At 49.0% G+C, this 14,956-nt stretch overlaps 1 protein-coding gene across 2 annotated transcripts in view; it reads left to right on the top strand.

Moving 5' to 3' along the window:
• The first annotated feature begins 514 nt into the window (after window positions 1–514).
• Window positions 515–14,956, top strand: part of Slc18a2 (solute carrier family 18 member A2) — a 39,928-nt gene continuing 25,486 nt past the window's right edge. Inside the window, exons 1-9 of one of the 2 annotated variants that reach the window (XM_006978459.4) lie at window positions 515–642; window positions 947–1,079; window positions 2,758–3,127; window positions 12,929–12,987; window positions 13,259–13,342; window positions 13,605–13,697; window positions 14,433–14,522; window positions 14,612–14,655; window positions 14,724–14,784. In XM_006978459.4, the coding sequence (XP_006978521.1) occupies window positions 959–1,079; window positions 2,758–3,127; window positions 12,929–12,987; window positions 13,259–13,342; window positions 13,605–13,697; window positions 14,433–14,522; window positions 14,612–14,655; window positions 14,724–14,784 (922 nt within the window). In that variant the 5' untranslated portion in view covers window positions 515–642; window positions 947–958. The remainder of the gene's footprint in view (window positions 643–946; window positions 1,080–2,757; window positions 3,128–12,928; window positions 12,988–13,258; window positions 13,343–13,604; window positions 13,698–14,432; window positions 14,523–14,611; window positions 14,656–14,723; window positions 14,785–14,956) is intronic. The other variant, XM_015997197.3, reaches the window with a different exon arrangement.

The raw sequence follows: 14,956 nt of genomic DNA on the forward strand, positions 1-14,956 counted from the left end.
TGGCCTCAGAGTCCCAAACCGGCTGTCCGCTAACTCTGGGGTCTTCGCTTGCCTCCATCCCCTCTTTGTCCTCCTTTCTTTTGTTTCCAGCTCACCTGGAAGAAGCCCGAGCTCTAGCCTCCCAGTTGCACTCTGACCCTGGGGCACACCCCACAGCCTTCATTCATGCCATCTTGGTCCACTTCATGGACATGGTGGCTCAAAGATCCACACAATTCCTCCTGGCCTCTCCTGGGGATAAAAGGAAGCGGAGTACCTGCACACCCTTGGCCCTGACTCTTTCGCCAGGACCCTTGACTCCTTGTTCTAGGCTCCAGACGCTGTCCTCTGGAGCCCCCGAAACAGCCGTCTTCACTCCCCTCCCCACTCCTTTCCTGCACAGGTCCCCAGGGTCCGCCAGGGTGGGCTCGTGACACAAGTCCAGACCGGGGACAAGAGGCGGCTCTGGGTGGGCGGAGGCCAGCGACTCAGCCCCCCGCCCCCGCTCCGCGCTGTCCGTGACGTCAGAGCCGGACTGGGTAAACTGAGCAGGGCTCTGGGGCGCTGGGGCGGAGAAGGCGACCTGGAGCCGGGGGTACGCACGGACTGAGGCCAGGGCAGTGTGGCGCAAGAACCCAGCAGGCATTCGCAGGCACCCGGGAGGTACGCGAGGCCGGGGAGGACAGAGACCCCTCGGGGATCCTCTGAGGCAGTGGGCGGGGTCCCGGAATCCCGGGATTCGGGCTGAGCAGGGACCTTGGGTGTAGCTGGGAGGAGCAGCGTCCCCGGGTCCCAGGTCTGGTCCCCGACGGCTGGGAAGGCGCTCCTAGGGACGTTACCTGGACGCTGAGAGAAACGGGGCGCTCCCTGTAGTCCCGGGCCACCGCTGGTGGACGCGACTCCTTGTGCTTCGTGTGGCGAGGGACTCCCTGGCTGCCCCAGCCACTGACCGCACCCGCACCTGCAGCACAGCCGAGCCATGGCCCTGAGCGACCTGGCTCTGCTCCGATGGCTGCGGGACAGCCGCCACTCGCGCAAGCTGATCCTGTTCATCGTGTTCCTCGCGCTGCTGCTGGACAACATGCTGCTCACCGTCGTGGGTACGTATGGACCTTGCCTCCCCGCCATCCGATCCCCGGCATCCCCGCCCGTGACACTGGGTCACTAGCACCTCGTCCTCGGTACCTGGCACCAGTCCTCAGCAGCCCTGTCCCTGGCACTGGGTCCCCAACACCTAGTCCTCATCATCTAGCCCCCGGGCCCAGGCACCTCATCCCCGGCAGCCTGTCCTCCACACCCCTGTCCTCCGCACCTCACATACCCCAGTTTATCTGAGTAGCTCTGCGGGCCCAAAAAAGTTGAAGAAAGCGCTGTGGAAAAAAAAGAAAATCCTTGAATACCAGCCAGCCTCGCCCCTGCTACTGGGATCTGCACTTGTGGCTTCGCTTTCCTGGAGGTCAGGTCGAAACCCGTGACCATCCGATAAGCACCAGAAGTTGTGTTTCCTCGAGATAATTGCCTACTTCCCCTTGCCCACTTCACTGCGATGAAAAAGATTTCTGTCAAAGTGGAGCAATGCGCTGCCGCCCTTTAGGATAGTTACTAGGCTACTGAAAGGTGGGTTAGTAGTTGGTGGACGACTGAATGAGCAAGTCGCCATCTAGCTCTGAAGTAAAGCAAGTGACATTTAAGTGCGTTTGATCTCAGGGTTCCTTGTAATGGAAGCAGGACTCAGTGAGAGAGCGACTGTGAACGTGCTGGTCTGATACTTTCTCCTGACAAGTTCAGACCAAATGGTTCAAAACCAAGCCGCTTAGTCCCTCATATAGAGTAAGGCCAGCCTGGGCTACATGTGACCCTATCTTAACAGAACAAAACAAAAAAGCAAAAACAAACACACAACAAACCAAGAAAAGAAAGCAGAAAACCAAGGTGCTTTACTTTAGGGTTAACATGCTGAAAGACCTAATACTCTTTCTGAAAACCAGTTTTCAATGAAACAGAAAAATTTGGTTTTCATTCAGACTCTCAGGTGGTGAGTCATTTCCTCCCTCCCCACTTGCAGAGTATGAGAGGATCTCCATGATATTTTCAGCTCAGGAGAGTCAGCTGTGGGATTCACAGGGAGCCAGGGGTTCCACTGGCCTTTGTCTTCAATGCCCCGTGTTCCTGGAGTGCACAGAGCTTCTATAACATTGAGCAGCTTTGTTTTTCCATGATAGAAGTCTAAGAGATCTGCAGATCTCACGTGGGACAGGTGTTCTGCTGAGAATGTCCAGTTTATCACTGCCTGCAGGGGCTGGTTCTCCCACCCCAGCCCCAAAGTACATAATGAAATTTAGATGTCCGTTTGCTTGCTTTGTCCATTTCAAAGTCTGTCAAACCTCTCTGATGCCGGGTCAGCACTGACTTACTTCAGACAGTGTTTTGCCTTTCCAGCATATTCTTCTGAAGGAAGTCTGTAATGAGAAACCCTATAAATGATAGACATTTCTGTGGCCAGTCATGTGGGCACAACTGCTACCCTGTGGGAATTTCTATCTATCTATCTATCTATCTATCTATCTATCTATCTATCTATCTATCTATCTATCTATCTATCTCAGATTAAGCAATATAAAATGGTTCCAGCATGTCCTCTGTGGTTTCCTCTTCTGGGGTACATGGCCCACTTTTCTGGGTTTCATTTGGCTTTTCACACAACCTTAATTTTGATGGCTTTTGTCTCAGAAAAGGTTCTGATGTGATCATTAATTCTCTCTCCAACATTGTCTCTAGTTCCCATCATCCCCAGTTACCTGTACAGCATTAAGCATGAGAAAAATTCTACAGAAATCCAGACCACTAAGCCAGCACTCACAGCCTCCACCTCTGGAAGCTTCCAGGGCATATTCTCATACTATGACAACTCTACTATTCCCATCACTGGGAATGTCACCGGGAATGCTACCGGGGGCCTCCCAGGGGAGCAGCCATACAAGGCTACCACCACACAGCACATGGTGACCAACACATCCATTGTCCCTTCTGACTGTCCGAGCGAAGACAAAGACCTCCTGAATGAAAATGTGCAAGTTGGGTTGCTGTTTGCCTCCAAAGCCACTGTCCAGCTCCTTACCAACCCATTCATAGGACTGCTGACCAACAGGTAAGCTGTGTGCCTCAGATAAAGAGTGTGAGATCATGCTGTTCACTCCACTGCATCTGCTGCTTACTCATCTGTAGTAATGTAGAGAATTGGTGGATGGTGGGCCAGGGAAACCAAATACCTGAGCCTGGTGTCTTCATCCGAGTTAACCAGAATTCCATATTCACTCCACCCATCCTTCCCGCTGCTGCCTTAAAGGTACTAATATAGGAAGCCTGACAGAAGGAAGAAAACATGGGTTCTTCTAAATGCAGTTTACATCTGTCATGGCTGCTCTTGAGGGGCTTTTCAGTGGTCATAGCCATCATGGCCAGGAGGCTTCCCACCTCTGTGATTGATTAAAGAAAATTAGGGTTAGGTCTGGGGCTGTAGCTCAGCAAGCAGAGTGCTAGCTTAGTGTACATAAAGCCCTGGGTTCAATCTCCAGTACTGCATAAACAGGCATGGTAACCCATGACTGTAATCCCAGCATTCAGGAGAGGGAGGCAGGAGGATAACAAGTCCCAGGTCATCCTTGGCTACATAGCAAGTTCAAGGCCAGCTTGGGCTACATGTGACCCTATCTCAAAACAAAAAACAAAAACAAACACACAACAAACAAGAAAAGAAAACTGAAAGCCAAGGTGCTTTGCTTTAGGGTTAACATGGTGAAAGCCTAATCGCTGTCCAGATGCAGTGTGGGAGAGGTCAACGGTCCTGCTCCACACATTAAACCTGAGCTGATGTGGAGATCCCAGGCTAGGTTCTTTCCCCGCTGTTGGTCATTTTGTCCTCACACCCCAAGGGAAGAGAATGGAGACTATTGTCTGAGAATCCTTCTCTGGGGTTCAAGGTCTGTGAGCTAAGAAGGCCTGGGGTGACCTCAGAGGGACCAGAGAGAGTATGTCAGGTCTTGCTGCTGACGATGGTTTTGAGTTAACCTAGAAGTTATGAATTCTTTGGCATCTTTGTCTCCATTGTTGGCAGCCATCCAGCAAATGTCCTTCTACAGCCAAGGTGGCCTGAGTCTGTCTTGTACTTGGAGACTCAAAGCCCAGGATAGCTGTGAGGATCCAGAGCTGGTGGAATTAGGTTGTATTATATCATTTAGGAGACTGATCCAGGAGGACTGCCTTGAGATAGAGGCCAGTCGAGGTTTCATAGTAAATAGTAGTCTAGCCTGAGCTACATAAGCAAGATCCTGTCTCTTTTTTACAATGGCAGAGAAGGGAGTGGCTATCACTTCAAGCCCATGGCTGTAATGCAGACTGGAAAAGACAAGGACAAGAGCTTGGAGGGTGGGGTAATGCTAAGAGGGAGGGGCTGGGGAGTGGTCAGGGAGGGGTCCCTAGGCAAGGTTACAAGGCCCCAAGCGCTAGACCAGGGACATGGGGTTTTATTATGGGGGCAGTGAGTTATTTCAGATCCCAGAGCCACACAATGAAGAATCTGTGAGCCCAGCAGTAGGGAGCAAGAGTGGCCAGATAGTTCGTGGGGCACGGTGCAAAGTGAAAATGGGGGTCCCATGCTCAAATGTTGCAAAGCATTGAAGATATCAACTATAACAGAGAACTAAGCAAAGGCCCAATAAGAGTAGAACCCTGTGCTTCTCTGGGGTTCAAGGTCTGTGAGCTAAGAAGGCCTGGGGTGACCTCAGAGGGACCAGAGGGAGTATGTCAGGTCTTGCTGTCCCCTAGCACCAGCTGTGCTTAGACACGTAGGCTGCGGCTGCTGTACTCACAGAGAGCTGTTGCAGTGTGATGTCGTGGACTGGATACTGCCACCGAGCCCGTGTTAACCACCCAGGCTCCAGCCAGCCCTCCCATCTTCTGGGCAGGACTGCGTGGCTTCCATACAAAGCACGCTAAGCAAATGAACCCGGGCATGGCTGAGTGTGCACCCACTGAGAAACCCCATTATGGAAGTGACATTCTGCCCCTCCTCTGTTCTCCAGGACAAAACCAAACAGAGACTGGGAGTCACAAGCTTGTTTCTTTTCTTTTTCAAGACTAAGAGCACTTCTTTAAATGCATCTGGTATAATTACAGAAAAACGGCTCAGGGTTTTGTGTTCTGACAGAGCAAACAGCTCGAATACTATGTGGGAAAATTGAGGACATTATCGTAATAATGCCCTGCCAATCACTTAGGCGGGAACATGACTAGGCACTGGGTAATACTTAGCCAACTTGCTGAAATGAGGTGAATATTCCAATTTTCCAAATGGGAGTCACAAACAAACAGCTTTCAAAATCTCAATCTTGTTTTTGATGTTTTACTTATGTATTTGAGAAGCAGCTTGTTTAAAGTCAGTGAGCCTTTCCCCTCTTAAATATCCCCTAAAGCTGAGGTTCTCATGCTGTGAGTCGTGACCCCAAGGTCAAACAACCCTTTCACAGGGGTCTACTAAGAACATCTGAAAACCCAGATATCTAGATTACAATTCATAACAGTAGCAAAATTATAGTTATGAAGTATCAACAAAATAATTTTATGGTTGGGGTCACCCAACCGTATTGTGGCGTTAGGATGATTGAGAACCACTGCCCTAAGGCTTTAAGGTTGAAGCTACAAGCTTCTTAGGTTTGTGTCTTAGACTGTCTTCCAAGAAAATCCCAACTTTGCTTTCGGTTTGTGAGCTGCAGTCTAATCTCACGGTGAGCAATCCAGCTTGGAAATGAGATAGAGCAAATCCCTAACTGTTTACCCTGGCTATGCATTAAATTTAAAATACGATTTTTATTTTATTTTATTTTGGTTTCTCATGCTGCCTGGGAACATGGAAATACAAACATTTTAATATTGACTGATACAGAGCAATCAGGTGAACTCTGTTATCCTTTCAAAATTATTGTAGTTTGTAAATTTTTTTTGAATGCTTTCCAAGCCCAGGAGATGCAGATTTAGAGACTTGCGGTTCCTCTAGTCACTCACAGGCTCTGCTCCCCGCTATTGTTCTGATGGCGATTAACAAAGAAGGGCCAGTTCATTGGGTAGCTCTCCCAGTCTTCCTGGGAGGCACTGCAAACAGTCTTGATGTAATTTGTTCCAATCCCATTTTAGTTACCAACAAGAGGTATGACTCACATTTTCAGAGTTGTAAACAAATGTGTTTAAAACAACGTTTTTAACTTTGACAGACATGTTTCTGATTGAAGAGCTAAAAATGTTGTGTATAACTCATATTTTGTGTTGTAAACATACATAACTAAATGGCAGTGCCCAGATTCCTGATTACAAAGCCATAAAAACACCTTGTCAGCTTTACCAGAAGCCGCTGCTCCAGTCCTAGAATTTTAGAGGTAAAGGAGTTTATGGCACAGGAGAAAAAACTACTCACACACAACCATGGTGTTTCTAAGTCGTCTTCTTTCCCCTCCAATTCTTTCCAGCTCCCATATGATACAGTTTGTAGTTTTAGCTACTAAAAAGAAAAAACACCAGTCTAAAATTGTTACTCTTAACATTTCCTTGGCCCTTTCTGGGCCAAGCTGAATGAGCAAAGGCATACTTTTTAAACATTGTATGGGGAACTTAAATACTAAGATAGCCCGAGTCTTTCCCACTTGGACCTCCCCAGCTCTGGAAAAATAGTCTCTTTTCAGCTCCCGAAGTAAGCTGACTTAGACATCCCTAAAGATGTGTGGAGGAATCTGTCTAGAGCCTCTTCTCTAATACTTACCTTGGGTTAGCTTAAGGCGACCCCCCTGTGAGCCCAGATACCCCACATCACATAGTCTCCACTCCCACTTTGGTATTCAGGACCAAGGTGGCATCAGCACAGCGCCTTTCATGTGGTGACTCACAATAACAGGCTGCTTGTCTGTTGTTTGAAATTTTGGGATACTGTCTCATACAGAATAAGAACACCAAGTGACCATTTGGGCTAGCCTTGGCTACACATTTTCTTGTTTTATTTATCCTTGGACTACTGTATATTCACAGCCCCTGTGTGGCAGGACAGAAGGAGGGACACTTGACTTTTGGAACATGTACTTACTTTCACGTACCCAGTAACATTTCCTAATGTCTCGGGGGTTTGATCCGTTTCCCTAATGGAGGCTCATGGGATTGTTTTATAGTTCTAGTTGAACTGTTCATTCCATAATGGTAACTGTATATCAAAGGAGACAGCAGTATTCTACTGGTGACCCTGTCATCGTTTGTACATAAAAGGCATGTCTGTGCGTAAAAGGCATGCTCTAGAGAGACAAACGACATGAAAACATCATTGCCCCCTCTCATAAATCAGGTGAAGGTGTGTTCTGTCTGCCCCCCTCTCCTTCCTCTTGTCCACCCTCCTCTCCTCTCCTCTCCTTTTTTAGTGGAAAGGTTAAAGTTCAGATGCTAAGCATGAGCGACCTTTTGGCTACATCCCCAGTCCAGGACGTAGTTGCTCTGTCTTCTTCATGTGTTCAGCATCCACTTTAAATAGTAGCTGCATCTTTAGAACCGAGTGCTGTTTCAAGCCAGCAGATGGCCTGGGAGCAGCCACTCGTCACTGGGAACGGGCTCCCTTCACTTCCTCCTTAGCCTGTCATTGTCTGGGTGGTCTGCTTTTTATCATGCTAGTGTCAGTGGCTTAATTTATTTCCATAGTTACCTAGTATATTTGAAAGCAGTTATTTTCCCTTGCAGACCTTAGCTAACAACTGAATGACAAGCAGGAAGCCACAGGGCATGAAAGCTTTCTGAAATCTTCTGGGGTTATTTTTTTTTTCCTCCAGCTTCAGCCGCTCAGTCTGAAGTAGGCTTTGTAGAAAGAAGCAGTGACCTTTTCAGATCATCTACAGACAGGGAAACCAGCTGTTTGGGAAAGGGATCTCCCATCCTAGACATCACTAGGGTGGCTAGGGAGGGGATGATAGGCTCACAATGGGCTTTTCACACTGAAGCCAGAAGGAATCAGGAATAGAATTAGAGCATTCTCCTGCAAGCACAGGGACCCAGGCAGGTCTGTGGTCCACACAGGTCCCTGCACACATCTAGCCCAAACTCCAGAAGACCCAAGGGCTGGACTTAAGAATTTCATTTCCTAAACGCTGAACCAACTTCCTGTTATAGCTGAGTGAATTTAAGATATTCCTGTTTCTTGACATTCATTTCCTGTTGTACCTTTTAGGAGTGTGCAGAGAATATTGAAAGGGAGATCATGCCTCCGCTGGTGACAGGTCACACTCTATGGGGTCCTTATTTATATCCTTCTCCTCTGTCATTTACAGTGATTGAAGGGACTATACTGTGGTCTCAGTGATCTGAGAAGAAGTCTGTGTTAGTTTTTCTGGTAAAAAGGAACAATTAGCTTTACAGAAGTATCAATTGTCAGAGGGCATGCTGAGTAGTTTTTGTCAATTTGACATAAACTTGGGTTAAATTGTATCCATCAGACTGGCCTGTAGACGAGTCATTGGGGGCATTTCCTTGATAAATTATTGATGTGGGAGCACCCGGGGTCACGCCGCCTCTGGGTGTATGAGAAAGCAGGCTGAGCACACCATGGACAGCAAGTCAGTCAGCATCATTCCTTTGTGGTCCCTGCCTCTGCTCCTGCCTGAGTTCTTGTCCTGACTTCCCTCATCGGTTGAGACTTGTGAGACAAATGAACCCTTTCCTCCCCAAGTTACTTTTGATCATGGTGTTCATCACAGGACTAGGAAGCAAACTAGGGCCTGGGGCTTCTCCACTCATTAGTTTTTGAACCAGTATAACATCTGTTGTTCTAGATGTTTCCTGAGGGAGTCAATATATGATTGTTAGTCACATTCAAATTGGATCAGTTGTTCCCTGGTATTGTGTAGAGAATGACTGTGGTCCAGCATGACTCACAAGGGGTTGATAACAGGCCATTTGGATATAGGCTTGCTGAATCAGATCTAGCTTTGCTAGCAATACTTTGAGATGGCATTGAGTTGAGACAGATTGAGAGAAAACTCAGCCAGTGATGACTAATGTCACTTGAGTCCCTGTCCATTTCAGAGACGTTGTGGAGAAGAAGAGAGGTTGTTGTGTCCCCTTCAGAGCTCAGTGCCCTGAGCACAAGACAGCTCTTCTTCGAGGGGGATGTACAGAGAACTAAGAGAGTCTGAGGGTGGAGCCCCACGAGGTGCCCCTTCAGTCTTCTTTAACTTAGGGCCGAGCAGGAAAGGGTGTTGCCACTTGGCCATTCTACCAGCAGCATGGCCAGTGTGGAGTGTGGAGCGCATGTTGGGCAAGGAATAGAGGACACCCTGGGCCCAGGCGTGCACAGCTTTTGAAGTGGACAACTGGCTTTTGCAGTTCCCTCCACCCTGGCCATTCTGTCATCCATTACTTATTTTGCTAGAACCCCCAAGGAATTTTTAGAGACAGTAGCTACAGTGTTGTTAAAAACAAACAAACAAATGAAAAAAAAAAAAAAACAACCAACACAATAGCTCCAAGCTTGGTGAGAAGACCCAGATCGAGGCACACAACCCTAGGTTTGCAATGAGACCCTGTACCCTGCATCCCAGCAGGCATTGAGGCTCACAGGAGTGGGGCTGTCCTCAGCGGTGGATGTGTGCCATAGGTACCTCTCCATGTAGCTGCCTCAACATCCTGAGGAGTCCTTTTCCGGAATTTACTCAGATGGAGCTGGGATTCTTATTTGATGCAAAAAGGAATTTCAGGATGAGCTGGTATGAAGTGGAATTGGAATTTACTAAGAAGAATTTGTAACGTAGATTTAAGCTTAATAGAGAGGTGGTCAAGAAAAAGATGAGATACACCTACGTGGGGGTGAGTGAGGAGCCCTCGAGACAGTTGCACTCAGCTGTCTTTACGATAGCCTTATGTACAATTTTGATAGGTTCTTAAATCATCAGGAGGTTGCTCAGGAGCTTGAGTGATATAGCATAGTTTCCTCAGGTACCCAGGCCAGGGTGACGGCTGACAGGACAGAGCCCTAGCTCAGTGGCTTTGCACAGGAAGGTAAGGTGTTTTCCTGGAAACAAGTTCGTGGTTTTTTTTGTATGTGAGGTCCCAGACAATGTCAGGCTCATGTCTGGAAAAAGAGAGTAAGACCACTGCTACTTTTACATTCTTGTTTGTTATTCCTGTATATAAAAAGAACATTCATGATAGCAACCTTCAGGGCAAGTGTTAATTATGCTGGAATTGACTCTCAGCCAGTGAGAGACCTCAACTGGACTCTGCAGTTAGGGGCTCTTTTCCCTTCTCATGTCTCATGTCTTCCTACCCTGCCTCAGTAAACCAACCACCTCAACGCAGAGCTTCCCTGAGCTCTAGGGTTGGTCACCTGAAGAGCAGGTATATAAATCAGTTACCTCGAGGGATGAAGTGAGAACCTCAGGCCATCAGATTGCTGGTCCCTGGCTGCAGTCACCAGAAGAAGGGTCCCATCCCTCTGCATATGTTCCCTGAAAGGTGACCTGAGCAACTGGTTAGTCTGTAGACTAGGTGTGAGATCACTAGTAGTCTAAGGACCACACACAAGGGCTGTTGTGTTTTCTCAAGCTTTGCCTGAAACTACCAAGAGCTTCTACCTGTAGTTGGCAGAGGGTCACAGACGTCTTAAGTGGCTGCAGGGATGCTTGTGGGGCCCAGGGGCTCCGTGAAAGAGACAGGTATCTCCTAGGAGCTCACTCGCAGGCCACCTTAGCAGAGACTGTGAGCATTGTTTTGTGAGAGACTCCGTCTCAAGGGACTACAGCAGAAAATGATGTAACAGGACCTCTGGCACCTTCCTCTGGGTCTTCCGTAGGCATGCATGCATACTCGCGCATGCACACACACACGTGCACACACACAATCTATGACAAAAAAACTCAAAACCACATCTATGAACTCTGCCTGTCTAATGAGGTTGTCAAATTTACAAGGAAAAGCCTAGCCTGGCGGCATAGCCCAAGAGCAGCTAGCCCAAACCGCATCTGACAAGCCGCTTTTTCATGTCTTGGTTTCCCCATCTGTGAAATGAGGAGGTCGTTGGCCACTCGTAGGAAGTCATTGAGCTGGCTGTGTGACTGCTGTTGGGGCTGGGTATAAAACCTTCAAAGGCAGGGCTGAGGGGGCGCTTTGCATGATGGTCTGGACTAGAAGAACCTTTCTCCACAGGCCCGCATGTGGTGTCCCTCTCCAGGTCCCTGGGATGCAGGGGAGAGGCTGGAGAGGTGACTCAGTGTGATGGAGGGGAGAGGCTGGAGAGTGGCCCAGTGTGATGGAGGGGAGAGGCTGGAGAGTGGCCCAGTGTGATGGAGGGGAGAGGCTGGAGAGTGGCCCAGTGTGATGGAGGAGAGATGCTGGAGAGTGGCCCAGTGTGATGGAGGGGAGAGGCTGGAGAGTGGCCGAGTCAGATGGAGGGGGGAGGCTGGAGAGTGGCCCAGTGTGATGGAGGGGAGAGGCTGGAGAGTGGCCCAGTGTGATGCAGGGGAGAGGCTGGAGAGTGGCCCAGTGTGATGGAGGGGAGAGGCTGGAGAGTGGCCCAGTGTGATGGAGGGGAGAGGCTGGAGAGTGGCTCAGTGTGATGCAGGGGAGAGGCTGGAGAGTGGCCCAGTGTGATGGAGGGGAGAGGCTGGAGAGTGGCCGAGTCAGATGGAGGGGAGAGGCTGGAGAGTGGCCCAGTGTGATGGAGGGGAGAGGCTGGAGAGTGGCCCAGTGTGATGCAGGGGAGAGGCTGGAGAGTGGCCCAGTGTGATGGAGGGGAGAGGCTGGAGAGTGGCCGAGTCAGATGGAGGGGAGAGGCTGGAGAGTGGCCGAGTCGGTGAAGCTCTTGCCTGGCAATCGTGCAGACTTGAGTTCGGCCCCAGAACCCGTGTAGAAATGCTTGGCCTGGTGACATGAGCTGTGATCCCAGCGCTGGGAAAGCAGGTCCAGGAGGGTCCCTGGGGCTTGCTGGTCAGCAAGTCTAGCCTCCGTGCGGAGCTCCTGGGCAACAGGAGATATTTCAAAGGAGGTAGATGGCATTCTCATGGATGACACTAGAGGTTGACTTCTGACCGACACCACACACACACACACACACACACACACACACACACACACACACACACACATGCAAATGCAATTTCTGAAGAATCTTTTCTGTTTCAGGTACTCTGATAGACAGTTGCATATGGACACCTTTCTTTATTTGGGTTCAAGGTGATAGATAGCCTTTTTCTCTCTGTGGAGACCAAAGGAGACTTGCTTTGGAGGGGAGGATGGGTATCTAACGAGACATGCCTTCCTGATACAACGTGGCCTGGTGCTAGGATCCTCAGTGGACATCAGTCCTACCAAGCAACTTGGTAGACTTTTGCCTGAGACACACAGCCTTTCTAGGCTCGCTTCAGTGTGGTTAGCAGGAAGGCAGATCTTAACATTGATTTCTAGTGCCTCTTAGACAAGGTGCTGCTGTTTCTCTGGCCAGGTGACTCACCTGATGGGCTTTTATCCAAGTGGAGTGGCCTTACCTCCAGGCAGAGGTGCCTGGAAGCTGCTTTGACTGACCACAGTTGTCCCTTTGGGGAAGTTCTTTCAAAAACTATATTCATGATAATAATAACAATAGTGACAGAAACAGGCTCTTTTTCTTTTAGATGTATTGGGGGTTACTTACCAATATTGTGTTAACATTTATTCCAAAGAAATTTCCATTCGGAGTGGCAGCCCATAAGTGTATTCATATTCTCAGACAGTCAAACACAAAAAGGTCACGTAGGAAACACCGAGTATATGAATTTTCAGACAAGTCGACAGACCACTTATCCAGCTGATCCCAAACGGATAATGGCTGGAAAAATCAATATAAAGCCTTACAAAAACAGCCAGCCATCACCAGACTCTTCACCTCTGTGTCTTTCAGAATTGGCTATCCAATTCCCATGTTCGCTGGATTCTGCATTATGTTTATCTCAACAGTTAGTAAGTATCTGCTGTCTGCCTTCTGCATTGGGTCTTGGAAGGAGCTCTGTCTCCTGTGAGCTGGGAGTTGGGCTAGACCTGGGGGAGGAGGGGCTGTTGTACTGGCAACACACACACAGAAAGGGGGGCTTCATGGAGCAGCCCACAACCTCCAGTATGGATATTCTCATAGTGTAAGGGTGGGTTCCAGAATCACACAATGCTGTCACATCCCTGTCCTGTGGGCAGGGGCACGGCCTTGACATAAGGGCCTGGGCTCTTCTCTTGGCAGTGTTTGCCTTCTCCAGCAGCTATGCCTTCCTGCTGATCGCCAGGTCCCTGCAGGGAATCGGCTCCTCTTGCTCATCCGTGGCTGGTGGGTATGAAAATGCCAGTGGGTGGGGAGCCTGGCTGGGCACTTGGGAGGACTAATGTTGGAACTGGAGGTAGAGAAGGATGGAGGAAGATTCTTGGGGAAGGTGCCCACCTTCCTGTTGGATTCTGCCCAGCCTTATATATCAGTTAGTCTCGTTGGCTCAGAAAGATGGTGAGCCTGCGGGGGAGGAAGGATGTCATGGAGGATGTTTTTGGTGCTCCCCAGAGCATGGACACTACTAACTGGATCTTCTTCTGTCTAGGAATGGGCATGCTGGCCAGCGTGTATACAGATGATGAAGAGAGGGGTAACGCCATGGGGATTGCCTTGGGGGGCCTGGCCATGGGGGTCTTAGGTATGTAATAGTCACTTGCAGATGGGACCTGCTTGACATTGGGTTACAATTGTGCTTGTCCATTAGTCCTGGCCATACTGAGCTCATATCCACATTCCTGTAAACAGACACCCAGCCCTCCTATTTCTGTTTTTTACCTCCATAGAGCCTCTGGGGAGTGGTGGGCAGAGTCCCTTGCAGGAAGGATCCAGGCTTCCCTGGCCTCTCTCTCCAAACCTTGTAGGCTCCAGTATATAACACAGGATTGAGTAGGATGGTCTGTCATATGCATTCTTCTAAAAAATTTTGAGTTTTAATCTGAGAGAAACGTCCAGTCTTCTGTATCTGCCATTACACCTGGCCTGGCTGACGTCCTAGGCCAGGGGACAGATGCTTTTTCTGAAGGAGAGTTGAATCTTTTCCAGTCTTTGGCATTACCCTTCTTGTTGGAGCCAGTGGTTCCTTGTCTGCTGGTAGCAAAGAAGTGAACTGTAGACCCTTCTGTGCTACAGAACCAACACAGCTCTTGACCTGCCTCTTTTGCCTCAGGCCCTTGGTCTTTGAGGATGCTTTTGTGTGGTCGTCCCATTTCTTAGGTGAAAATGTACCCTAGGAGAAGTTCAACATTATACTAAGTTGAATGTAGAGTATGCACCCCAGATCTTTTATGGAACAAAACATAATAATCAAATGGGTGTTTATCCTATGGAGAGAGGTACCCACTTACATGTCTTATGGCTCTCTCTCTTCCTGTAGTGGGACCTCCTTTTGGGAGCGTGCTCTATGAGTTTGTGGGGAAGACAGTTCCTTTCCTGGTTCTAGCTGCCTTGGTGCTCTTAGATGGAGGTGAGTGGCTGGGCTTTGGCCTCTGTAAAGGCATTGTGCTTGGGCCATCTCTGCCTTCCAAGAGGATCATCTGTGGTTTTCCTCTGTAGCTATTCAACTCTTTGTGCTCCAGCCATCCCGAGTGCAGCCAGAGGTAAGAACCGGGAGGTAAAGGCCAAAGGGTATTCAGGTACCCCTTCTAACCCTGTTTTTGCCTTACAGAGTCAGAAGGGGACACCCCTAACCACCCTGATGAAGGATCCATACATCCTCATCGCTGCAGGTGGGGCTCTTGAGTTCTAAAAGTTAAGGATAGTTCTAAGAGGGTGGGTGAGCAGTAGGGGATGATTTCCACTTGCTGCTGGAAATATGTTCAGGGATGTGGGATATCCTGCATTATCCTCGCTTGTTTCTCATCTTTGTGTTAAAGGCTCACTACTTGCCCTTGAACTTTC

This window comes from Peromyscus maniculatus, chromosome 1, assembly GCF_049852395.1.
Source record: "Peromyscus maniculatus bairdii isolate BWxNUB_F1_BW_parent chromosome 1, HU_Pman_BW_mat_3.1, whole genome shotgun sequence".
Classification (NCBI taxonomy): domain Eukaryota; kingdom Metazoa; phylum Chordata; class Mammalia; order Rodentia; family Cricetidae; genus Peromyscus; species Peromyscus maniculatus.